Source organism: Poecilia reticulata, chromosome 4 (assembly GCF_904066995.2).
Source record: "Poecilia reticulata chromosome 4, P_reticulata-male-v2, whole genome shotgun sequence".
NCBI classification, from domain to species: Eukaryota; Metazoa; Chordata; class Actinopteri; order Cyprinodontiformes; family Poeciliidae; genus Poecilia; species Poecilia reticulata.
The window spans coordinates 22,701,035-22,728,857 of NC_088833.1; the positions used below are offsets into that span (position 1 = coordinate 22,701,035).

Here is a 27,823-nt window from a genome sequence, read left to right on the forward strand (position 1 = left end):
CCTTCACCATTTTGAGGTTGATCTGTCACATAAAAAAATTATTGTTGTAACTAGACATATGAAAAAGTTAAGAGAGTATGATTACTTCTGTTAACAAACACTGTTATTTACTGCATAAAGCGACTGAGTTTCTGGTGCAGATTTTGTCTATGGCCTTCCCATTTTAGACTTCAGATGTTCTCATTGTTTTATCCGGTTCCTTCTGCTCCTTCCGACTTTCCCAAAGCCAGCATGTGAAGTTAGCTGCTGTGAAGGTGTACTTGGTGTTGATTCTGTGTCGGACTGGACCAGGGTGTACTTTACATCTCGTAATGAATGCTTCCTTCAGACAAACATTAGTCCTTTTACACCTTTATTTACAGTTTCATGTTCATAGTTTAATTATAGATTAAATACAAGACACAATTTACACACTAAAATGTAGTTCAGAAAAAAACAAAGCAATCAGCATTATCATGCATCAATTATACAATACAGAGTGCTGTCAAGATTTCAGTGGTTTATTTATTTTTTTTCTTCTATGCCATGCCCAGGGCCCTGTGACCAACACACATTTAGCCTCATTTACTGAAGAAGGGCTCCTGGTTTACCTTCTAAATAAATTATGATCTCACTGAGATCACCTGTGATTTACAAGGAGGAAATTATCTGAATCTGCTCATACTTGCTGATAAACTCTTGATTCAAACTTTTAGGATTTCTGCTTTAAAACTTAAAGGAATAGATAACCAACAGAGAAGAAACCTGGTCTCAGTATTCTGAAACCAAGTCATTTTCCTTTTCACTGATAATTATCATGAGACTGTGTATATATGTATTTTTTTTTTATTGGAAACATTATTTTGTTATGTCTGGGTTGAACCAGAGGGTCTCATGAAACCAGACCCAAATAAAGAAAGCCTTTTCTTTAAAAATAGATTCTTTGCGTGTTCCTAAAAGCACACTTAGTCCGCTGTCAAGTGCAGCCCAGTTTTCTGTTCTGCATAAGTTGTGAACTTAATGAAGCAAATACAGTACAATATGTCCCGCTGGCCAAGTGGCTTTGCTGGGTAAACTAAATCAAGACATTTTTGCTACATAAACTAAAGCGAGAAGTTTACTTTCACAGAAAACAACAACAAAAAAAAGGTATATGTTTCCTAAAGATGGCAGTTTGGCTTAGCAGGGGAAACGCAACATTAGCACCTGGAAACGCCAAAAGCATTGGAAGGTATTCCAAACATGTCTTAACGCCGTAGCTAACGTAAACCTTCAGGTAATAACTGAGATATAGATGATGCCTCATATCTCCACCATCGCAATGCTCCTATTTCACTTTCATAACCTTTTCATACACTAGTGACAGAGAAAACACTTGAATTTTCTCTTATGTTGTTAACGTTATGTTGTAAGTTTGGAAATTGATCTCTCTTCTGTTTTCTCTTTTCTTGGAACCAACTTTTCTTAATTAGGATCTTTAAAATGTGTCTTTAAGTTAGGCCCAAGTCATCACATCTTTGATTTGAAAATTAGATGTGCATCTCTCAAGGTAGAAAGACAACGTGAAAGCAGTATGATTCATGATTCAGTATGATTATATATTGTCTTTTAGCCAAAATTCTGCTAGCTGTGGATGAGATATGTAGGCGCGAAACACATGTGAGTTCGTTTTGCAAAATATCCAAGTTAGTGTGAACAGGCTCACTTTATCCATTTGAAACGTTCTCACGTCATAAAGACAAACATTGCAGAGGTCCCTTGAACTTGTTTAAATTCTCTCGAGACATAGGAACCAGCTGGAGAACACAGTTGGCTTTTTCCAGGATAATATCTTTTGACAAAGCAAATTCTCCTTTCAAAGCATTTTCAGAAAAAAACTAAACAAAAAAAAACAAAAAACAGCTGCATTCTTCAGCTGCAACCACTTTTTCAAAATCAGGATCCTTTAAGTGACAGACAGTGAGACCAAAGACCACATTCCCCTTTTCAATAAGAGAACGAAATGATTGAATCCATCAGGAGATAATCTCGCTTCTATTTTCTTTTTTGAAGTCTAAAGTTTGACATTTCCTTTATTTGCAGTACATCTGTTGAGTGGCCTCAACTGACCTGACACACCGCTGCATTAGAAGACTTATCTCTTTTGACACACGGATTCAATTATCATCTTTGTTACTGGGCGAACCGAGCATCTGGAGCTGGGAGACTTTTGTCCTAATCTGGAGGTCTAAACATCTTTCTGCAAACAGGTTTGTGGTTAGTGGAGAGTGGTGATAATGGCGAAGATGACCCAGACTGTCACTGTGAGTGCCTTTCTGGAAACGACGGCTATCTGCAAAGTGCTGCCAAATGTATCTGTAGGTTTATATATGGTTGTAATTTAGATAGACTCTTCATCTGTTGCATAGCATGTGTAAATGTAATGCCAAAACTGACAACAAACAAATGCTTAGTGTGCTGGTTAGCACTTGTATGGTGTACTCATTTATAATAATACTCGGGGCCCAGCGTTTTGTTGGTGATAAAGTTGAGTTTGAGTTAGTTTGCAGAAAATTACCGTGTTTTGAAGTTGGCAAAAGTACAAACTTTTCACTAGACCTCAGGCCAGTCCTAGTTGCTAATTAACATTAAGCCTGTATTTACTTGTCGACTCCTTCCTGTTTCCCCAAGGGCAATGGTGCTCCCATTGGATTTGGATGCAAATTAGTTCAGCTTGAATAGATTATCCCATGGGCTTACAAAAGGCTAGACGAATGATAAACAAGTTCTGGGCTTGTAATTTTAAGACTAATAATGACTTCAAGTTAAAAAGATATTTGTCAAAAAGCTTCCATGCCCAAAACCTCCAAAAGTGTTTGTTTGGCACAGTATCCACTTACAGCATGGCCAAGGTGAATTTTTTAGTTTAGTTTTGTTTTGTTTCAGCAATGCAATGCGCTTCTTAAACAAAGAAACGGTCTACTTAGAATTGTGAGGTTTACCAATGAAATGAAACTCTGATGCAAAACATCCAAGAGATTCAAGCAGACAAAACAACAGGCTGAGTATGAACATGTTGGCAAATTCAAAAGGACTAAGATTAAAACATCACAATTTATGTGAAAAAGTTTAATGCAAGTTTTGCCAAGCTGTACAGACACACTACTTGCTATTAAGCTAGCTATTTTAAATCTAATGTATCCTTCAAGAAGCTCAATTAAAGAAATCCCACTCAACTGAACTGAGCTGCAGTTCGGATCTATTTTTTATGAACCACGAGCAATTACTCTGTAACTATAAAACTATTTTGTCACTTGTTTATATGAATATTCCTTTTTTTGTCCCTGATACTGATCACAGTCACATAGGAAAATGCATTTGTTGATACTAAGTTCCAGTCTGATTACATCTTTAAATATAATAACAGCCATACAATGAAAAGTTAAGCCCAAAATTATTAATATCCTTGGGAGGTTTAGATTTAAAGGTTCAATAATGGAACAGCCATATCTCAAAGGATAAAACAACCAAAAGGAGGATCAGTTTAGAAAAAAGTTGTGCATTTATTTATTAAATAAAGTATGTTAATATTTCTTTGAACCCTTTCTATTAACCTCTGGACAAACTTTTATTTGCAGAACCATAGTTAAATTTTTGACAGTGCTGATCTCCAAAAAAGTCAAGTGTTGCTCCTATACTAAGATTCTTATAAAGCTATGCTACTGTTAGCACAATTTAGCTATGCTACTGTTAGCACAATTTAATTTGGCTTGTTGATTAGTTGGGTCACAACATTCTTCAATGTAGTTTAGTTATTCCTATTAAGAAAAAAGACAATTGTCTTTACCTTTAATACTGAGTTTTTGCTGTTCTCGGACTGTTTATTGATGGAAGAAAGCTGTAAGAAAAAGACTCGGATTCAAAGCTGAAAGCACAAAATATTGTGCCTTATTTAATTATTCTATACTTCTTTATATCCAGTTATTTGAAGAGTTTTCTTAAGGATTCATTAACTTTTAATCATACTCTTGGAGTGGTTTCACTTACCTACTATACTTAACAATGTGCTGTAATTTAAAACATGGTGAATTTTTCCAGTTTTGATGTTTCATTATCACTACCGCACTTCAAACATTAGGAAAGCTCAAAAACCCCAGCAACAAATCAAAGCCCATGCAAAACTTAAGTCTTTTACTGTAAGAGGAAAGAAATACATACTCATTGTTTAGATTGTATTTAGTTTGTTTGTATGTTTATCTGGAATGTGCATAGGAAATTATTTCATACTTCAACATTAATTTATTTTCCTGGCATGAATTTTCTCTAATGACATCCATGTTTGTCTAAGTGACAACTGTGGTCTGGCACATTTAAAGTACGTGGGGACAGACATTTGGCTGAATTACTATTGGTGAATGTTATTGAGTATGTCTAAAACGATCCTTCTTACCCATCTTGGCATGCCATACCACACTGGTTTGAACTGACCGTCTGTCGGTGGAAAGAGTTTACAAATTTGTGGAAAACAGGCTCATTATCTGTCAGCCAAGACCTTATGCTGGGATCTTGAAAGTATGAGTTCATTGGCAGCTTACAGTCACGAAGTATTTTGGTTTACCAAAGTATTTATATTTGAAAGTTTGGTTTTAGATCAAGCATTGAAAGATGTCTGTGAAATAAACTCCCACATATACACCCCATAAAAAGGTTCTTAGGTCCACTGTTAATATTGCATATTCATTCATAAAATTAGAACACAGGCAAAAAATAAATACAAGGCACTAAGTTATGAAAAGTCAAGTGATATTTACCTTTTATAAGAGAAATGAAACAAAATGAATAAACCAAAACATTCAAGTTACTATAAAACAAATGATCTACACTAGATTTTGCCCATATGTCTCAGTCTTTTAATTTTTTTTTTTTTGTCTGTCAGAAAGCAAGACATACTTTTGATTTGACAGGCAACAGTTACTGTCTAGATGTAGGGCCTTCAAATTAGTCTTCACTAGTGTCCAAGGAATTAAAAAACAGAAGGCATTGACCATTTCAACTTTACCATCACGGTAAACATAGATAACCTACTTCATGACACATCTATTGGCGCTGTTGTGCTCGCATGGATGCTCTCCTTCTGGTTGCAGAACTAGTTCGCCGACTTTGGGTCCTTCCCCGCTGCTCTGAAGGAAAAGCCACGACCTGGGTTGATGATCTCTGCACCTGCAGACCCTCCACTTCCCTCATGTCCCTTGCCATCTGAGACAATGTTTGACCCGGATTGGTCTGCAGACGCTGGAAGAGGCTTTCTCTGTTAATTTTTTTCTCTGGACAGCTAAAGGTCAGTGCCACACCAAAGTCTGACTTCATCTCTCTTGAGAAACCATCGGAGGTGCCATCAAAGCAACGCCCAATAGCGATCTCTTTGGCAACTCTGGGATTCTGGTCTGTGACTGTGTAGATGCCATAGTTGTGTCCCAATGGATCAACGGGGGCTAACATGGTGAATGCGTGTGATTCGTTGTTTTGAGCAACTGGAGGATGTTTAATGAGATACTCCTGTAGGAGGCCATTGGTACTAATCCTTCGACAGCTACCTTGTGGAATCACTGATATGAGTGATCTGTCCACCTCCGCTTGATCAAACAACATGCCACTACATTTGAACTCAACACATGCAGCTGAGGTGTTAGCCTCTCGCATGTCACGGGTACTGCGAATGTCTCTAATGCCGTAAAGTTTGCCCCTCGTCTCTGCATGTGTTCCTCCCAGGTTCCTTGACCGGACCATCACTTCCTTCTGGCCGTGAATCTTGACTTTGATGAAGCATGCTCTAAACTCCTGAGGGTTAGGCCACCAAGAGAGGTAGTCTCCCGTCCAGGTCGTCAAGTCGTTCTCCTCAAAAGGAACAACATTGTACTCATACTTGTCCTTTTCCACTCTGAAAAATCTGAAATGGTTTGCGTCCACAGGAGCATTTTCACAAGCTAATAAATTCTGATAAGGATATATTGGTCCGTTCGTCTCGTCAAAATTGTTCTGATTAGGCTTTGCCAAATTGATTCTGAATGCAGTTTTCTTTAGAGCTGGATCCTCATGATCAGAACGCTGGTAGTCTAACTTATCTAGATAAGGTTGGGAAACTCCAATGATGTTTGGATTCATCTTAGGGGAAGACGGAGCTGCTTCCAGCTCCTCTCCACCCAGAATGGCTGTGACATAAGCAGTGTAAGCATCTGGTCTCATGGCATCACAAAAAGCAGGCAAACAAGCCCCGTTGGGTCCAGTTAAGACGCTGTCAAACCGACCCCATGCTCTGGGATTAGATGAATAACCAGGTTTGGGCTCCAAGTTTATCAAACTGATAACAACTCCCTCCAATTGTTCAGTCGGGAGGAACTTTTCACTCATGTAGGCACGCACTTTAACATAACAGCGCCTGTTTTCGGGCACGTCTAAATTGAAGAGCCTGCGTTCTCTAATCTCCATGTTGCCTATTAGAAAGGTGCGCTCCTCACGCTTGCTTCGTCCATGACCACCAGCAGTTGTCGCGCTGTAGGAGAAATCACTCTCCTCCTCCCAGACACCAGTATCTGGGTTTAAAGACCACAGCTTCATTGTGGGAATGTGCTCTTGCATTTTAACATGCTGCGTGTCAAGGAGAACTTGGACTGCCCCCGTCCCAAGAACCTCCTTGCTGGTCTCATCTCTAAAGTCAACAGAGAACATGCCGTAGGTCCTTAATGGCAGCATATCACCTTCTTCATCCACAAAGTTGAGGTCACCTGGGGCTGCCGCTGCTGTCGTAATGTTTCTTGGATCAATAAATGTGACGCTGGCTTTCACTGTCCCCTCATAGATTTCTCCGTTGTCTTTATGGAAGGAGTGGGGTGGAATGACCAGTTGCCCTATCGGATCTTCCCCTTTAATTTCCCCAAGGTCTATAAAATTGGTCTCTCCTGGATTTATATCAACCGGTGTCTGCTTTCTCATCACTTTCACGTTATGATAGATGGAGCCACTTTTCTTGTCAAAAATGAACACTTTTGGAGTGTCAATGTACGTTTGAGTTGGATCAACAAAATTCACCACCAATCTTTGTGTATCTGGAGTAATTTGCAATGTAAACCCTCCCTGGTATCCGGTGGTGCCTACTCTATCTTTACCAATATAAATATGCCCAAATCGCAGAGGCTCATCGTTGTCGGCTGCTACAACTCGGCCACGAACCAGCACGGTGGGCTGCACACACTTCTGACAACTGCACTGTTTCACCGCTCGTATGGGGAGTTTGTAGGTACCACAGTCAATGTTTCGACTCTCCATTTCCTGGACACCGCAGCAGAATCCAGCTCCGTCTCTGCACCGCATGTCAAAGTCGAGGGATCCCGGGCAATTGTTGTGAGGGCATCGACCAGCATTGTAGTACTTGGAGTGAGTGCCAGGTTGAACGCAGTCCATTGGCAATCTGATGAGGTGCATTTCAGGAGTGGCATTGCATGCCGGCGATCCGTTAGCTGTGAATTAGATTATATTCAACGTTAAAATGCGTGTCATAATATTGAGAGGCAGTCCTTCACAACTCAAATGTTATAGAGATGAATGCTATAATTACAGAGGTTTCAGTTTCTTCATTTGCTAGCATCTGACAGACGTTCTGTTTGGAATGAGATATTAGACCTAAAATGGCAAAATAAAATTAATGGACATGTTTACATTCATAATGGTTATTTAAACTGCAAATAAAGTCATATAACCTATTCAGCAGCGCACACACAGAAAATTGCTTCTTGGCATCAACATGTGTCTAACCAGGACAGTGAAGCACGGATTAGATTATAATTACAAATTAAGTGAACATGTATTTAGAGATCATTTAAACTGAATTAAAAAAGAAACAGTAATTTTTTATCTAGATATTTGAAATATAATTACTGCACTTGATATCCTGAAATTCAAGCAGTCAAGCATCCTCTTGTTAGGTACCCCTCAATTTCCAAATAATTGATGGATGAGGCAAGACAAGATAAGCTTCCTTAGGCATATGATTATGTAAATGCTGCATTTCCGCCACTTTTCCTAATATGAGACCTGTCTAACTAATTCTGTATGCTAAATTCAAGGATTCATGTGGGTCTCAAATGGTTTTGGGGGTTTTAGCGGTTTATTTCACTTATGTCTTGAGCCAGCTCTGACTATAATTAACATAGTTTATTAGTGTTTAAATTAAAAATGTAAACACAAAAACAAATGGTTTATCTCAAGACTAGTACTTCTCCTCTGAGGTGGAGATGTTATTCTTCTCACATGCTGGAGTCTCCTGTGACAATGAACTTTGGGCTGCAGGGATTTGTTTGTTGCCTGAGGGAAATTGCTTTGACTTCTGCCATACCTGACAAGAACCATAGGGAACAGGCTCTACCCGCAGTGCTGTAAAAATGTATTTGCTCCCTTTTAGATTTCTACTGTTTTAACTGTGAAGGTTCCTTGTCAGGGAATAAATACAAAGCAGCTTTTCAAATTCTGTTTTCATTTTTCATGGGAAAACTAAACCCTGCATGAGAGAGTCGTCAGTTATCTTGTATAATCACTAATTAATTATGATTTACCATATTCTTTGATTTAATTTCACAAATCCCACCAAGGCATAATGTGAAGATTTAAGAATTCACTTTAACAGAACTTGTTTGACAGCATAAAGTCAAGTAAAATATATGATAAAGCAACACAAGAACAAATTGGAAAGAAAAAAAAAGGCAGATATCCACAAGTCTACAAAGTCATTTCTAAGATTTTGGGACTGTAATGAACCACTGTGAGAACCATTGTTGACAAATGGGGAAAACATGGGGCAGTGGTGAAAGCAAATTAGAAAGCTCTAGAATTTAGTTATAGAAATGCAAACATCAGAATCTAGACTTTGAATTGCTTTGCTAATGAAATAGCCCTTTATTAATCCCACACTGAGGAAATTATCTTGTTACAGCAGTAAAGTAACAAAATAAACCCAACTGAATATAACATGTATCTAACAACAATATAAACAACTGCATATAAATAAAGTACCTACAGATAAAATAAAATTAAAGTAATATAGAAACCTGAAAATGTGGAGATTTTTAAATGCACAATAAATAAATGAAGAATATGTTATGTTAATGGTGGCATCATGTGGGAGTAGCTCTGTTACATTACATTACTGGTATGTCCTGTTAGAGACCTTTGTTCATAATTTCTTTGGTTCAGACATTGAATGTCTGGACAATTATTCCCTTTGCAACTGGACACTGTGCAGCTGGAAAGATTTTTTGCATTTTTTAAACTTTCAGACAGTTGCTATGATGCATAGCCGTGGCTACAACATATTGTTTTTACAACCGAGAGCAGCTGATTAGCATCTCAAAAGCCCAACTAATACTTGAACTCCTAACCCAAATCCCAGACGAGTTGGAAAGGAGGTTTTGAGTGGGAAGCTAAAACCGTCTCTTCCAACAATCATAGCGGGAAAGGATCATATCCTCGACTCCAACGCCTCTTTACCCGGCTTTCTAACCGTTCGGCCAGACAAATATTTAAAGAGGAGTGGCAAAAGCAAATGAGGTGGATTAGTAGTGCTTGCCAACAACTGACGGTATCATCCAGGACATTTCACTGTGGAATATTATCTGCTGCCTGGAAACCGAACTATCATACAGCAGCAGCCTTCTGGTGCAATGGTGGTGTCGGTGTTAGGAGTTCATCCCTTAATCGGTGGCTTTCTGGTTTGAGCCGCTGTTCCATCCGCCTCCTTTGTTGTGTTCTTGGCGAGACACTTTGCCTGTCTCGCGTGCTAGTGGTGGTCACTGATGGAGCTGGTGTGTGGTGGTCTTGTTTCTGTCAGACTGCTCCAGGACAGCTGTGGTTGCAGACCAGTATCTTGCCACCATCAGTGTGTGAAGCGCTTTGGGGTCGTCTGGATTTGATAAATTGCTATTCAAGTACAGGCAATTTACCATTCAGTTAAAAGCCTCTTCATATTTGTTGCAAGACTGACAGCTACTGGAGATCTTTTCTGCCCACAACATCACCATCCAACCACTATTTGAAGATACTTGGATGATACAACAATGTATAATTTCCCTTTGGAATAAATATTCTGAAATTTAACTGAAGACCACCTTTGAATACCTCAAAAAGAGTCAAATTACAGTTCTGGACCAACTTGATAAAATGTTCAGCCTTATATCTTATTGAGATGTGGAGGGACAGTAAACATGTTGCTCTTACTTGGAAATCCTTCAATGTGGCAAATGTGAGCTGAAATTCCTTCACACCAGCGTAACACTTACTGCCCGTTGTTAGAAATGTTTGATAGCAGGTATTGTCTTTACGGGTAGCATCTACAGTTAGTAGGTCAAAGAAAAATCTTTTTTTTTGGCTTTCTTAAATGAAATCATCTTTTTAAAATCACTATTTTTCTGTTTATTAGGTTGCCATGGTCTGGTATAAAAATTTGCTTGACTGTATAAAGTGTGAAACAAAAATGAAAAACAACAGTATATAATATGCAAGGAGGCAAATACTGTTTCGCTGCACTGTAGTTCTCCCTCCTTAATGTGGCTAAATTTTGTTGCTTGATGGAGAGAGGAACATTCAGAGTTTAGTTTATGCACCGCATGTTGGAGAAAACCTGCCGTCTGGGGTTTTCCGTACCCAGTGCCACTTCAAACAATAAAAAAATAAATAAAAAAATCCATCATGAGTCGACTGTATTTCAAACAAATGTAAACAAAATAAAACCTAATCCCTTAGCTCAGTTAGATTTCCCTGCTATTTTTACTTTCTTTTGCTTTTTTTCCACTGTGTGCGAACCGACTTCTGTCTTTCCTGGGGTTTTCGAGCACTGTGGTTTTTATATGATTCTTCTTAAGGCACGGACATGGCTCATGGATGACTTGAACGTAGCCCAGGTCTGGCATTCCTCTCAAAGGGTGTATTCAATTTTAGCAGCGGCTGTTTTTTATACAGTCAAATTATTTGTGGTTGTTTGGTTTCTGTCAGTGGTTTTACTTGAGCCTGTGGAAAATTCAGTACGTCATTGTCAAATGCACCGGGATAAGAGCCATCCTGAGTCATAATCCCACCTAGCATCTCGCCATCATCGTGTCGAAAATGTTTTCCTTTGGAGCTGATAAAGAGGAAATTGGCTTCTTGATGGAAAAACAATGTTGCATGTTTGATAAATCGGCTTCACCTGCATGCAACAACAAAGCGTTTCTTTTGGCGGAAAATGTTATGTGTTGCTATCTTGTGAAAATCAACACTGTTGGTCAGCTTTCACATCAGTGATTTCACTGACGATAAAAAAAAAATTTGAAAAGAATAAAAACCACCGTGAATTTATATTTGCATTTAGAAGAAAGACGTTTTTATCGTGAAATGAGGTTTTATGTTTTCCTTAAGTCTGTACGTACCAATCACAGTAAGGTGAGCCGGGGACGACTTGATGCTGCCTGCAGCGTTGCTGGTTTTGCAGTAGTACTCCCCGGACTGCTCCAGCTTTAGGTCCCGTAGCACAAGGTCGTTTCCATACTTATACATGTTCTTATCCAGCAGTGTCCCATTGTGGTACCTGGTTTATTTTTATAGAAATGGACACAGATTACTTTAATTTATTTAGATTTTGATTTCTTAATAAAGCTCCTTAAGTCAGCACATACAATTCTTAGCGGAGGTGAAGGCTTCATGTTTTGTAAGTTTTTATTAATGATTCTTTCTACAAGTCTGGCTGGCCTAAAACTTTACTGTTTTAATTCAATCCAAATAAATTCAGTCCCTCCTGTTGCATGTGACCATATCCAATGAAATGAAAATGTTAACCAAGCACGTTCATTTGCAAATGTAATGCTCAACTGTGGTTAAATTTTTAGCATTTTTCTTTGTTAATGCTTCTGCTGGACCAGGAAGAGAAATATATCGGCACATCAGCTGTTAAACTGAAATAACTTAAACTCAGAATTGTTTCTTAAATCTTTACAGTTACTTTGTATGCACATTTTACACTGTGGCATTGGAAGAGTGGATTTTTTGCAACCACCTGGAAGTTGCAGGTTCAATTCCAGCTTCTCCCTGCCACATGTAAACGCACCCATTGGTGATGTGTGAGAGAGATTGGATGAACGTGTCGAATAAAAAACACTTTGAATGGTTGGTACGTCCAGAAAAGCATGATGAATGTTACCTAAATTCAAACCATTTAACATTTAATTCTGTATTTTTAGTGTGCTTTAACTATTACATTTGATCTTTCATGAAGAATGTCATTTTGTTTGTTTTTAAAATCCCCTTTCAGTGTATTTTCACTTTGAAAATAGACCCATTCCTCTCACCCCTAACAGTGTATATGTGTGTATTACTGCATAAACCTGCGGTTCTTCTTACCAGTAGTATTTGTCAGGAGCTGGTGATCCTGTAGCCGAGCAGCACAACAGCGCCCTTCCTCCCTCGTAACGCACTTTGTCTTCTGGGTGCTTCACGATGTATGGCTTTTCTGCGGAAGGTGTAAAAGCACAAATCTTAAACACCTGTTTTCTGTGCGTGGTGAGACAGAAGTTACAGAGCTCTGAAAACTCAGCCCGACACGCACTTTGTTCTCACATTGGTCTCTGGGCTTTTAAAAACTTGTTGCTGAGGGAATTACAGTCTTACAGCAGCACAGTTCTAATATTATTGGGTTTCTTCACAACTATGTAGGTGGTCTGGGCTTGACTTTGGGGTATTTTATTTGTCTGAAAGTAGGATTTGCCCAGTAAAAACAATCAGCATCAGGAAATGTTTTCTTATCCAACAACACCTACTCAGATCTATCTACTCCATCTACTGGCACTCACCAGCTGACGTGAGGACGGCCCGCAGCCAGGAAATCCCGGTGGCGTTACTGGAAGTAGAGACGACCGCTGGCACAAACTTCTCCTTGCTGATGGCAATGGAGGTGGAGCCTGAGGAGCAGACTCCCGATAGCGTGAACTGCCCTTTCACGTCTGTAAGAGTTCGGATCACTTTGGGGTGGCTGGTCAGAGCCACGCTGGCCCCCGCCACTGGGACTCCGGTCACGGTCTGGATGTCTCCGAACAGCATGTGGCCTTCACACACACAAATGCTGCAGTCCTCACTGGGATGGCCTTCGGAGCACTTCAGCTTGCACGTGGCTGTTTGTTAAGACATACAGTAGGTAAAGTGTGAAAAATGTGCTGAAGAATAGAAATGTAAAACATCTGGAATCACAGTGTTAAAAAAATGTATGGTTTACGGTTAGTAATACCATCGTTTCTATGTCTTAAAGTGAGAGAGGAATGCAGCTGCTACTGCATAGTGCCGGTCAGCTGGCTGAAAGAAAGCTGACCGGCATAAGAACCCAAAAAAGAAATTTTGTAATTAAATTTATTTTAATTACAAAAAACACAGACAGTCATGGCATGGAAGCTAATAGAGAACCATCCATCACTCTCATAAGGGTGATACAAATTGAAAACTACAATTAGAAATGCTTTGGTTACTCAATAACATAGTCAAAACAGTTAATTATGATTGTATATTGTCAACCTCTTTTGAGTAAAAATCTAAAATGTGATGATGTTATGCATATTTGTCAATGCCACAATATGGGTTTATAGTAACAAACTGTCAGTCATATCAAGATTCTTATTTTTACTATAAAGCAACTTGGTTTATATTTCACATGGTCAGGTGCACCTCAGCTGACGACTTTATTAAAAATGAGCAGCTTTGCAGTCATCATAGCAGCTTATTGTTTGGAGCTTGTTGCAAGATGTGGGCCTGGAAATGGTTTGGTTTTAAGCGGGAGGATTTCAGAGGAAAAGTTCCAATCTGCCAAGTGGATGAAAAAACATTATTTGTGCAAAACGTTGCCACAACAAACGAGCTTCATTTCTCATAACTAGCAAAAACTCCTGACTACTTCTTGGAGAAAGCCTGCAGTATTTTCTGGACTTGTGCACAGCGTCGATTGTTGTGCTCGACCTGAATGAAGTGCTGGCATGTCAGTGACTACAACAAGGTCCCATGGCTTTAATAACAACAGAGTCAGTGTGCTCCCAATTAACAACTGTAAACATATATTATTATCAGACAGTCTGCTGCTGTCGTTTCGTCCAATTTCTTGACTTCTGGCAGCACCAAACCCTAAAAAACAATGTTTTATTTGCTGTTGCATTTTAGCAACAGTTTGGTAACTTAAACAAACCCAGAAGATCATTTGTTTCCCTTTTTCATTCCTATTAGAAACATGCCCAGCTCCTATTACTAAAATATTATTTTTTTAAGTCAAACAAACTATCAATTACATAAGAAATGAACTTATTTGAAATGTGAATATTCCATAATTAGCCTCAGGAAGGTTTTTCCCACTTGGGATGACATAATAATACTTTATTATTTGTTCTGTCTGTTTCTTGTTTTTTTTCGTGGACCATCTGTCTAAATAAATAGGATTGAATGATTTATATATTTAAAAAAGTCCATTTTTATCTCAATTTCAGAGAAGAACTTTAAAAACTTTAAAGTTAAACTTGAACTTTAACTTAAACTTTAAAGTTTAAGTTTGACTTTAAAAACATAAAATTGTAGAGATTTTGCTGGTTTTTTGGGGGGGGGTTTTGCTGTTTGAAAGTGATCTTTTAACATAAAATCGTGTAAAGACATTTTACACAATATCTACAACAGTCGGAGCTTACCAGGACATCGACTTCTTCCACACTTCTGGACCTCAGCAGGTCGTCCTGGACATTGCACCGTCTCTGAGGTTCTCACACAAGTTCTTCTCCTTGTCCTGCGACCTCCACCGCAAGTTACTGAGCAACTCCCCCAGGGACCCCAAGGACTCCACTTGGCTATATAAGAAACGGGCGATTAGAGGGATTTGTAGTACTTTATTTTCAGTAAATCTTTTCAGTACTTTTGCCAGTCATTCATTGGTGTTCGCTGGCTGAAAACACTTCACTTCTATCTGTTGTATCTTGAGCATTGAGCTGATTATAACTCCAGCTGAAGTACTAATATCACGGACGATTACTTGAAGTAAAGTCTGTCAGCTTTTATAGAAGCATACCACCCAAAAGGGATAGTCAACAGAGCGTGTAAAAGCACTTTTGGACATCAGAATGCTAAAGATAAAGGGAACAACAACATGCTGCATTGACAGTGTTACGGTTTAACCTGCCGATGAATCACACAGTCTCATTTCAGACTAAATCAGAAACCCAAATCAATTTTGGCTTCTCTAAATCGCCCAGTAATTTTGGCCAGGTGTAAGGATAATTCTCGTCACAGCTCACTGACCTGCGCACGGTGGAGTGGAGCACTCCTTCCTCTCCGCATGGTGTCCTACACATGCTGGTACGAACAAAAGCGGCATAGGCTGAGCGCTCACACATTTCCTCTGCCGAACTTGGATTCCCACATCATTGCAAACTGCGGTGGAGCAGGGACCCCACTCACTCCAGTTGGTCCAGTAGCTCTGCACTGCGCACACAAGAGATCTTAAGATTTCAAATCACTCACCAGTTTCTGTACCAGAAAAAGCCAGTTATATGACAAGTTATATAACATCGCATATTTAAGTGACAGCTTGCGCCGCAACAAGCTGCTCTTATGGGGACTACCTGGAGGACACTGAAAGCGAACATGATAGTTGGAACAGACTCGACCGTACGGCTGTTCTTTGTTGATGCACCAGAAGCCCTTCTCCAAACTGGAGTGGACCACTTCACCGGTGTCTGCAGCTGCCACCCAGTCTGTGGTGCGGGCCTCCATGGCCGTGGGCCGAGCGCAAACCCGCTCTCTGTAGTAGAAACGAATTGCTTCCAGGCGCTCGTAGTCTCCATTCCCACCAGGATGGTCGATGTTGAACCAAGACGTCCACTCAGTCACACCTGGGGGCGCGCAGAGATGGAAACCAACTGTTTGAAACGGCCAGAAATGTTCAGGAAAGCACCATCTACTCTAAAGAAGCAGGAATGCTTCACACACAAAAGTGCATTTGTTTTTGATCAGTTGCTGTTTTTTTTTTGTTGTTGTTGTTGTAACAGAGTGCCTCTTTAGCAATAAATCATAAACCACTGGAAAGCATGTTCCCTTTCAAACATAAGAAAAATCAATATGAGGGCTGAGCAGTGAAATCGAGTATGAGGTACGGGTTGTGTAAAACTTGCCAGATCCTTTCTGCCAATTCTGTTCACGTTATTCAGCTAATGAATCTTGTTTTGTGTTGCCTAGTGGATTGGATGGTAGGAATTTGGCAAAAGAAGATACATTTGCAGCAAAACAATTTATTCATGTCTCAAAGGAGGGCCTTAGTTGGTTATGAGATAATAAACAACCACAACAGCCGGCTACTGTCTTCTCACACGCTGCTGTGAGAAGGCGTCCAGGCCTTTAACCAGTGTTTGCTTCAAATCACCCAGTGTGTACGTGTCGTTCAGTCTGGCACAAACAGTGTATATCTAAGGTGATTGTAGGGTTGAGATGAGAACTGCAAGCAGCCAACTCCATTCACTCTAGATTCTGAAGTTTTTCATCAGCTCAACCCACAAAGATATTTTTTTCATAAGTGCGACAACATTTAAAGAAAAATAATCCGGCTATTTAGTGCAATAACATCTATTTACAAGAAGCACTATTACAAAAATGTATTATAATATAACACAATTTTCCTTTCTTTTGTGCAAAAATTGACTTGGGCTTAGTATATGTTTTTTTCTACTCTGTGGCACATAGAGTGAAGCCTAAAGGATTGTTCAAAGAAAACGTAAGGAATAAAAGCAATGGACTTCCTAATAAACATAGTTTAAACAAATTATTCTATGCCATAAAAAAAAGATATTTCAAAAGAAAAAAAAAGAGGAATGTTGAAAAGAAGGAAAACTCTTTGTAGATGTTTAAAAATGTGTAGTCCTTAAAGATGACAGTACATTGGGGATTAGTTAAATTTGAAATGAACAGTGAGAAAATCTCATGTCTTTTAGAGCCTTGTGTTATTTCATGCAGGCGTGAAGTTAATGTTTGACGCAAGTGGATTTCCTTCCAATTATTGTCGTCTTCAATCAGTCCCACGCAGGGAGGAGTCCTAATAAAAGAACAATTGTTCATTTCTTCTCATGCTCACTGCAGGTTTGTCGTTGCTAATAAGACATATTTGGTGAAGTGTTCCCTGGGCATAGATTTTAAGCCATTGGCTGCTTACATTTGCAGGAAATTAGTGCCATTAAAAATGTGCTGAGCTGACTTTTAGCCTTTTCTGCTTGTGATGGAGTCGTGAACATCAAGTGAAGCATGTAAAAAGCGTTTGGATTTGCAGCAGGCCTGTGAAAAGTACAGGCAAAAGAAGAGTTTTATGTATGAATTTTAGAGTTTTATGTAAATTTTCACATAATGAAAATGGGATGGTCTGCTCCCAGATGGTGCTTGATAAAAATACCAAACCCACAAAAAGATTTTGAAATTAAGTGCATAAATGTCTTTACAGATCTCAAACAAGAAGATGTTGGAGATATGTTTTAAGTAAAAAAAAAAACTTTTCAAAAACTGCCATAATACCTGTTTGTGAGTCCGTGAACGTATTGAAAACCACTCTTTTGCTCCTGTCTGATGGGTTCCTGGTCCTTAAAAATCCTGCACACAAAGTAAAAAAATTAATAAAATTATATCAATACCCCAACATACCCCAATAAATCATAAAGTCCTATTGGTGCCTTGTATATCAACAGATGTAATCTCAATAAATGAACTCTTTATTAGTTAAAATTCTTTATTTTTTTCTGTATGTTTAGAAAAACCAACATTCATATATACCCCAGGGTAAATCAAAGTAAGCATAGCAGTGATTCTTTTTTTTTTTTGGTATGACAACTGTAATTACAACATTTAAAATTATGCTTCCGACATTGTTGAAAGAAAAAAGGGTCACTTTAGATTCTTATGAAGAATTTTAAATTCCATCAAGCCAGTGCTCAGATATGTATCAAACTGGAAATTGTCATGAAAAAAAACTGTGTTGGAAAAAATGGTTTATTTGTGGAAATATATTATTTCTTTTCTGCTTATTTGTATTTTTTGCTGCCAAAAGTTATGTATTTTGCCATTCATTAGCGTAGCTCATTACAAACCTATGGAAATTAGCTATCTTAAGCAACATTAACACATTTCAATTTTTTACATTTATACATTTATATGCACACATAAATGCAGCAATTATTACACGTCTCAGACTTCACTGTTTCATAACGTCTTGTTTCTGTGCCAGTAGTGTAATAAATAAGAACAACACATGAAATATGATGTTTCTGGCTCTTTGATTTATTAAATGGGACTCGGTGACATTTTCTTCCATGCCATAATGTGTAATGATTCATTTATTCTCCACCACTAATTTTTAATGCTGCAAAAGACGTCAATTGTTTGCTTGACATTTCTTTTTTGGGTTACATTTGGGCCACTAGAAAAAAAAATAAATGTCATGGTGCGTGACAAAAACAAAAAGTTACTTATGCTGCCTCTCACCGTGTATCTGTGTGTGTGCGTGTGCGCGTGTATGTGTGTAGTAGGCACAATCCCTGCTGAGTTTATGAGCAGAGAATCCCAGCACATTAGTATTGATCGATGTCCCTTCTGGTTTTATAGCATGTTTCAGCTCTTTATTGTCATGCCAGCTCTTTTGGTTCAACCATTAAAACCTTTTAGTAACATTTCTGGATGTTAGGAATTACATAATGTTCGCTTTTAGGTTGGCTTGGGTAGGCAGCTGGTGCGCTTTTTTTTTCCCTTTCTTTTTTTTTTTTTAATTTAGCTTTTAAAAAGCCATTGTACACTTTCCATATGGCTTTGTGTCTCTGAACTACTGGGTTGACTTGAGAACCACAGTGAAATGCCTTCAGATTGATGTGTTCAGCAGCTGTGTCTGCTGCCTGCAGATTGAGTTCAGTGGGTGGAATCAAATACTTTCCCCATCTTTCTTTTTCTGCAGTGATTTGTATGTCATTATTGCATTCCTACACACATGCTCGCTGATTATCAACACTATGTATGTATTGGTCCTCGCTGATTTAACAAGTGCTTGCAGAATGCATGACACATTTTCTTCCCTCTGCCATACTGTAGCTCAGAATACATAAACAACTTTTCACTTAGCTTATTAGCTCGGAGACCCTGACCCGCGGCTATTAATGATCCTTTCAACTCCGCACGCAGTCTTGTTTCCAAGAAATTCTAAAGAAGCATTTCGGCTTGTTACATAACAGCGCTACTCCCCCTCACACCAACTCCAAGTTAATTTACGGCCAAGTTCTTGGCCCCCTGATTATCGTTTCAAGATGTTTCACATTGAAAACCAAACACCAAAACAAGTCTTCTGGTTTTACAAGGTGTCTGATAGTTTTAGGAAAGTTAAGAGGGGAGACACAGATTAGGTGCAGCAGAAAGGCAAATGTTGGAGTGCTGACCTCACTCGTGGCAAGTATATGGTCTGGTCTGGCCCAGTGCACCGGGATCTTCGCGCTTTTGACTGACATATTAACACTTTTTAAAGGCCACAGGCTTTTTGCAGGGCTACTGCTTCATGTGGCTGGTATGTGAGTGAATTAACCCCATCAAGAAGCAAGTAGCACATGCTTTTCAAACCCCAGGGAGAAATGTTACAATTTATGATTTCCTATTTGCTGCTTCAGGCTCACACGTACTCGGGTATCCTGTGCATATTTTGTGAGCCGTGCAGATTCTACATGAAACCCGCGTGCACTGTCCACAGACGGTTGAGATTTCACGGTCAAGCTTTACTTTCCTATATTTCTCGTGACAAATTCCTTCATTTCCACGATTCGACTCTTCCTTACTCAGTGTCTGAGTTATTTCCTCCTAAGTATTTTTCCGTCTCTCAAAGTCCTTGTGTTCTCTGATTGGTGTACCTTGCAAATTTTTGTTCTAATTTCTTCAGACACCCTTCAATATTGGACTCCACTTCATCCACAAGATGGCACCGATTCTCAACTTTATCAGCTCGGTGAAGAACACGCAACAGTTTGATGAAAACATTGTTTCCTGCCGAGCTTTTTGCTATGGTATGCTCTCCTACACGTACTCATGGAGGTGCCTCACCACTGAAGTATATCTAGTCTGTGATTTTTTCATTGGTGCTTTTAGGATATTTTAAATTTATTTAACATTAGGAACATATTCAAAATGTCTTCGAACACCACTTTTTGTAGGATTAAACATCCATAGTCAATCTTGGAATGACCCTAAGCAAACATTGATTAGGTAACAAGATACATCAGCATCTCCAACAGTGTAAAGTTGCTTCAGGTTCCATTGGTGACTGAAGGATGGCTGCAAAACACCAAACAACATCATTTTTAGCAACCAGATTTCTTCTAAATGTGGATTCATCTTGAGACACAGAGTCTATTGTTGTTTTTAACCAACTATACGTCATAGTGGTTTACGGCTTGGCTGGACTTAGGCACATCTTCCATTAGTAATCTTCTGTGACTTTGTGAAGATTTGCTTTCATTCATTTTTTGAGAGGGAGTTTCCAGTGCTTGTATTGTGTTGAAAGAAAAAAAAGGAAGAAAAAAACAAAAGAAAACTCCCAAGGAGAGAAAATGAAAGACTTTTTAAAAAATTGCACCCAGAATGTTTTCACTCATATTGGGGAGGTATGTCTTTGCCAGATGTAAGTTGGCAGACAGAAAAGGCCTAATAGGTGGTCTTGATTCTGTTTATGATACTAAAAGTCCCTACATGATGGAGAAGATAAAAAAAAAAGAAACTACTCTTGAACTAAAAAAAATCCTACTTGGTGAATCTGTTTGTACAAAAGTGTTTTATGTTCGACTTGAGAGTGATTTGTCTGTGTGAGCCTGTGCATGCAATGCTCTGTTTATGTTTTCATATGAGAGTTGTTTATGCACTTGCACAGAGAAGAGAGGAATGCCAGGGGCTCCAACTCTCTCATGTGACAGAGAAAGGACCAACGACAAGGTTATTTAACAGTAAAAACACAAAATATGTATTTTATATGGAGAGAGATAAAAATGTACTTAGCATAGCATAAATGAAGTTGGCATAGCATAATTAAAGAAGAAGATAGAAATACAGCTGAAATCGACTGAATTTCCAGCATTGTAGCACAGCTAGCATTTGTATTAAGTTAGAAAAGCAGTAGTTTTAATTTCCTGAGACTTATCACCGTAGCTAGACAGTTACCATAAGCAACTTGCATCCTGTTCACATCTTAGAAACACATAAAACCGAGTGACAATCCAACATTCCTACCAGAGAAACAGCACCTGTGCATTTTTGAGCAATCGTAAACGTTTTTCCGATTACAGACAAAGCGATGACTTTTTAAATTTACTGTAAGTCATCACAAAAACAGATCATAAAAATATAGAAACTATATCAGAAGGCATATTTATTCAACACCATGCTAACTCCCCAGCTGCCCATATCACTTCATATCAGGTCAGACTCTGTTAATATTTCATATGGGAAAAGTAGAAGGCTGTTTTTGAAACACCATCAGGCTGGTGCTTTGGCCAGACCCAGGTTTGAACTTGCTGCTAATTCTTGTCTGAATGTGATATCTATTTTTTTAAAATGTCCCAACTGATTGAAAACACTGTTTCTATTCACATTCAACTGCAAATAAAGCTAGACAGCAACTGTCAAATCTTACCGCTTGACTAGATAAATTTTTTTAATTACTTAAAATTAGGTATTCAATGAACACTGTATTGTTTTTTGAGATTTGAAACAGTTGGGAGGTGTTTAAAAGTTCAGCTGCTCACACTGTTTAAGAAGTTCAAGTTTTAACCTCTGGTCAAAACAGTAAAATAGCTCAACTAAAGCAGCTTTACATATGTTCTGGACACACGTGTGTGTATATGGGAAAATGAAAATGTTGAATTTAAAAATGCGACACAGAACTAAATAAATTAATGTGAATTTATTTATAATTCTTTGATCCACTGACGTCCTCGTCTCAGTCATTTAACTCATCTGGCCAGACGGCTTTGTGTTTGGAACAGACAGTGGTCAGCATCTGGAGAAGTAGCCCTGGTGTCTGCCTAAAGTTATGTGGAGAGAAGAGAGGACTGGAAGATTCATGTGAAGGGGTGGTAGTTCCAGAGCAACTCCTCTAATACAGTGGGCATTCAGCAACAGCTGCCACCTTTAAATAGAAAAAATAGGCCATAAATCTCCGAGGTTTGGGGTGGATGGAGAGAGTGACAGAGAACAAAGCCAGGATAGTGTTTGATGGAGCAGGACGGAGGAATAAGTAGAGAAAGGTGAAGGGCAGAATTTGATGGAGTGAGGAAAAAGAAGAGAAAAAAGGTGGGGAAAGTATTTGTGAGAAATACCTGAAGCAGAGACAGATTAGAAACAAAGGGAGAGCAGATGAAGACAAACAGACGGATGGAGACGTTCTGCGAAGTCATTGCTGCAGCAGCAGATTGAACGCACAGAACGGATCGCATGAAACGGTCGGCAAGTTGGCTGCTTCAGCAAAGTTAGAAAACAGGACGCTAAAGCCATTTTACCTGTGCTCCTTCACTTCCCCCTTTAGTCCATTTTCTCAGTTAGGAAAGTACAAATCCAGCAGGTGTAAAAAAAAAAAATAAAAAAAAAAATGGGCCACTTGCTTTGTGATCGTTGCGCCTTGTTTCCAAGGTGACCAAGGTTTATGTCTTTGGGGACGGTCTGCCTGCGCAGCGTTAGAGAGTGAAATAAGGCCAAGACGCACCACCTTCTCACAAGATGTGGGGATGTACCGCTAAAGAAGCGTGGCATAAAACCTAAAAGTTTATTATCCATTTTAGGGTCAGAGTGTTCTGCTCTGTCAAGATCAATGTGAACAACCATTTATAAATTTTCTTTCTCTGTCGGCTGGTCTTGTGATTTACTCATCAGTATATGGCACAAACCCCTCTGCCAGACATTTACGACTTGAAGGCCTCAGAGTCCCACAAGATGTGGAGACTATTATGGTCTATTCACACTCGATTGCCTTTATGAACTGCCAGCGCCTTCACTTTAAAAAAATATATAATAATAATGGAAAACAGATGTAACTTGGATAGAAAGTGACACTCGAGAAGAGCAGTGAGTTTTCAAAGCAGCAGGAGGTGAGATTTACTGGAGAGCACTTGTGATGTTCGTGTGTTAAGTGGTAATTGTAATTGTCAGATGCGATCAAGCTGGACAAAAGATCGGGAAAAACTGAACAACAGCAGGAAGTGACATAAAGATGTGTTTAGGCACGAGATCGCAACGCCACAATTCTTCTCATGAATGCAAAGCCTCACCACGGTGGCAGCATTGTCTGGCTGCTGGCACCGTGTGACTTGGCTTGGTAAAGTTAGCTCAAGCTATTTTTATGAGACCTGGAAATTAATGTGAGAGCTTTACACTTGTAACTGTATGCTTATGTTTGACAGACTTTAATTTGGAGTAAGAGGGTAGGCAATTATTCTCAGTCTGACCTGTTGTCTTAACGGAGTCAGATAATAAATACTTCTGTGAGCTGACTGACGGCAAAGGCAATGAATAAGACCCAACATGCTGCAGAAACAGACAGAGATACATAAAGACAGACAAAGACATAAATAGCTTGCAATCACCGTGAGAACAACTTTTGATATCTTACACACAAGAAGTTGGTCTCTGCTTCAGAGCTTCCTATTGCAGCTAGGTTTTAGTGTTTTTTCAAATAAATTTGGACTACATCCAATCAACCCTAGTTGAAATCCAGTGGTGGAGAAAGTACTCAAAAAAATGTACTTAAGTAAAAGTAAAACTACCACATTAACATTTGTACTTAAGTAAAAAAAAAAAAAGCACTGGCTTTTAAAGATACTTAAGTATTAAAAGTAAAAGTACTTGCTGAATGCATTACCTAATCCCTAATACAATATCATTAAGTGAACTGATCGTATTTAATTTGAATATATCAGTAATGTGCCATTTTAATGAACAATGCCACAGATAAAGCATGTTTGTATTATGTTTACACTCTGTAACATAGTTTAGACTTAGATATGTGATTCTATCCCTCATAATTTCAGTGATGGAAACATCTTGTCTCCTGTCCTAACATAACGTGAACTTCACTTTTTTTGCCACCAGTGGCATTTATTTTGAAAGAAATCCAACTGAAAGGGAATGGAAAGAAGGTGAGTGGGAGAGGACATGCAACCGAGGAGCCACATAGCAGAGTTGTAGTCAAGACCACCTACCCAAGACCAAGTCAAGACCAAGACCAGCACCCCATGCTACGTGACACAAAAAAATTTAGTTTTACTTATCAAAATTGCTTCTCAAATTGATCTGAAAGATCCACATTCCCATAAAAACACCAAGATATTAAATACTTAGAGCTGAAATAAATTTAATCAGTAAAGATCCGTCCAGAAGAATCAGATCATTCCTGAATGTCATATCAATGCAGACTTTGGTCTCAGCGTTGTCCCATATTTGCGACACCTCAGTCAACACCTCCACACAATAATTCAGCGCATGAGTGACAACTTTTTTTCATGGCGGATGCAACATGTGTCTCCATACAGCTAGCTTTGCTACCGTGTTTCCTTACTTTCTTTTTATCCCCAAAAGCCCCACTATGTCTTACTTTCGGGGTATGTCTTATATTGGAAAAAAATTATCGAATTTTTTGTTTTAACCATAAAATTTATATTTATTAACAACCTGAACAGTATTGTATTCACCACAAAACAGTTTTATAAAAGGAAGTGCAGGGGACGGCGCGGTGACTATGGAGAGGGGGACGGTGCGGACGTGGGCAGGAGGCGGCGCGCAGCTAGATGAGAGGGAGGCGGCAATACCCCCGTGTTTACCCCCGGCTTATATTAGCCGACCCCCTGAAACCCCTGATACGTCTTACAATCGGGGGTGTCTTACTATCGGGGAAACACGGTAGCAACACGTCCAAGGAGCTTACCTTTTTTTAAGCTTTCCTTCCAAGTGACGCTAAATGTTGGACTAAGTCCCCACCGTCTGTGAAAGCGAAGCGCCGCTGATTTTACATGTCGCCATGTAAAATCATGATTTATGCAGCGCTATTATATTACTGACCATTAGACAGACGTCTCAGAGGAAACCACTGCGCATGTCTGGAGCTCCGCGTGCGAGTAAAGGTGGAGGCGATGGGTGACGACAGACACATAAGACATGTTATTGCTTAGATTTTACGGCGCCACCTTAAGTCCCTGAACTTCACATTTTAACGGAAAAAAGCGCAACGTGACTTGGATGTAACGAGTAACGCGACACTTTTGGAGAAATGCAGTGAAGTAAAAAGTACAGATACTTACTGTAAAATGTAGTGGAGTAAAAGTAGAAAGTACCCATTATTAAATCTACTTAAGTAAAGTACAGATACACGACAATTGTATTAAAGTATTGTACTTAAATCCAAAGTATTTCGACTAATCGAAGCTGAACTGAATGATTCTACACTGAACGGAGATTTTTCAAAATACAGTTTAGGATTTATGTGACCATTTTTCTATGCAATTTGCGATGCTTTTTGGCATTAAAATATGACATCCATCGACACCACAAAAAGTTGCTTTGTCAAATCTGCACAGGAGCGTTCTAAAGTGATTGCATTATTACTTCCTCAAATCTTGTTAATTTAATCTCTCTTCCTGTTTTTGTGAACTCAAATATCGAGCTTTGTCCCATTTGGTGAGCCGACTGTGCCCTCTTTTGTACCTCTAGTTACAAAAGAGGTAGGTGTCAAATGATAACGTTTGGTAAAGTTGTGTCTACTTTTCAAACAATTCAACACAATTGTTTGTTTTTTTTCAACATTTATGACTGTCTGCCATATCCCACACGATTGTACGCTTTATTATGAACAAGTGAACAGGACAGAGCTGAGATTGTGTTTTGTATTTTGGGATTGTAAGAAAATAAGCATGACGCAACAGCTGTTTGGTTGGGTCATGTAATGTTTACTGCTTGTCTCATAATTGGTTACTCTATTATGTTTTTATGGTGTAAAGTTCTTTGAATTGCCTTGTTGCTGAAATGTGTTATACACTAACGCCTGACTTTTTTGTTTGCACTTTTTTTTTTTTTTTACTGTGAGTTAAACCACAAGAAAAGTTTTAATGATCCCCTCATTCATCCCCACATGTTGCTAATCGCACTGGGGTTGAAACCAGCTTTTTGTTTTCACACGAGCAATTAAGGGCAAATGAGGAGAGTAATGAATGTAACCACAGAGTCCAATACTGTCTTTCTGAAAGAATGTAAATAACTTTCACAAATTTCCCTGCAGATCTCCACAGCCATTACCCATCTGAATATATAAACTGTCTTAATTGGACAATCGTTTGCGCTTGATTTGTTTACATGAACATGTCTGATGCTTTTAGTTCTTAATGTATAAGCTTACAGGTTCACAGTTCAATCTGGGACACACACACACACACTCACACAAAGTTTATCTCATCGTCCTCCAGACATTTTATCTGAAGCAGTCCTGCCCTGACATCCTCGAGGGAATGCCGTCAAGTCGGAAAAACCTCTACAGTTGCTCTCAGTTGGTCCACACATGTGAGCGGTGTCGTAAACCGTCTGTTGTTGTTTATTATGAGACATGACAAGGAGATGAAAAATGTTTAACCCCTAAGTTTTTGGGGGTTTTTTTTGCTTCCCAGAACTGTCTTCTTTTACGTTTCTTAATCTTTTAACTTTCAGCGATAATAAATGCAAAAAAAAAAGTTAAATTAGTCTTCTCTTACCTTGACCTAGAGCCACTGAGGCCAGAAAAGAGAGCAGTAGTGGCAGCTTAGTTAATTCCAACATTGTGCTGATGGTGTGATCACGGAGTCGTCATGGATACGAGATGAAGAAGAAGCAAACAACTGGTTCTGCAGCACTTGATCAGGGGAAGTGGGCTTCGGATCCTCAGGTGTGGGTGATGCTGCCGGTCCTGCAGAGTCTCGCCGTGTCTCCTCCTCGTGTGGGCTGGAGACAGGAGCTTTTTAAAAGAAGGGGCATCAAGAGTGCACACCAATCCAGCCCCTCTCTCTTTACCATTGGTTAGTGGAAGTTAACATCTGGGTCCCCCATATCATTGTCCAGAAAGAAAAAAAAAGAAACAACGAGGGCCTGCTCGGGGTAGAGAGGAGAAAGATGCACACAGTCAGTGGGCCAACAAACTAAGAGGTTTGCTTTCCCCTTTGTTCAAATCCATATCTCATATTTCATCTTTCTGACTCAACCGCAGCTTAATTTAGGAATTTGCTCTTTTATTGCTCGTGGGTCGAGCCTCCTCTGCAACAGAGTTGTTATATTTGTCCTGCGAACAGGTGTGTGCACGTGTTTGTTTCCTTCTTTAAACTTCTATTCTGGTTACTGTCTCCATCTTGTTAAACAGTGAAGCATTGTCTAAAATTAGATCATCCAAAAAAATAAAAAAATAATAATCTATGCTTCATATGATCTCATCTTGCTTTTTTAATGTACAAAATGGCTTCAATACCCATCATTAAATATAGCTGTGGTCTACACTTGAGTAAACGTGAAGACTACGTTTTCTATAGTTGTCACTGTGGCTCGCTCTCACTGCCCCCATCTCCTCCACTCACTCTCGCCACAGCCAGATGCTGCTGCTTTCCCTCCCACCCCCATCCCCCTTCACCCTCCTCTGGTTCAACTTCTGGTTCAGTTTTGTAACATTTTAACAGTTGCTGATTGCGCGGTGATGCACTGCCAGAGAGTGGAAGTGGCGTCATATGGCATGCCATTCAGGAAAAAGTCCTGAGAGCACAGACGCGAGACGTGC

The 27,823-nt window shown here is 39.2% G+C and overlaps 1 protein-coding gene across 1 annotated transcript; it reads right to left on the reverse strand.

Moving 5' to 3' along the window:
- Positions 1-335: 335 nt before the first annotated feature.
- Positions 336-27,638, reverse strand: cilp2 (cartilage intermediate layer protein 2). The gene is made up of 9 exons (XM_008407227.3): positions 26,778-27,638; positions 17,548-17,622; positions 15,615-15,884; positions 15,292-15,474; positions 14,688-14,843; positions 12,825-13,142; positions 12,376-12,484; positions 11,409-11,566; positions 336-7,472 (listed from the first exon to the last, which is right to left on the reverse strand). The coding sequence occupies exons 1-9, from the start codon at positions 26,839-26,841 to the stop codon at positions 5,056-5,058; spliced, it is 3,750 nt and encodes a 1,249-aa protein (XP_008405449.1). The 5' UTR covers positions 26,842-27,638; the 3' UTR covers positions 336-5,055.
- Positions 27,639-27,823: the final 185 nt, after the last annotated feature.

Excerpts from the sequence above, each read along its gene's own strand:
- cilp2 (XM_008407227.3), bottom strand. The coding sequence starts at position 26,841 with ATGTTGGAATTAACTAAGCTGCCACTACTGCTCTCTTTTCTGGCCTCA. Across the intron at positions 17,623-26,777 it reads CTCAGTGGCTCTAGGTCAAG|GATTTTTAAGGACCAGGAAC; the intron begins GTAAGAGAAGAC and ends CTTTGTGTGCAG. Across the intron at positions 11,567-12,375 it reads GCTCCTGACAAATACTACTG|GTACCACAATGGGACACTGC; the intron begins GTAAGAAGAACC and ends AAAATAAACCAG.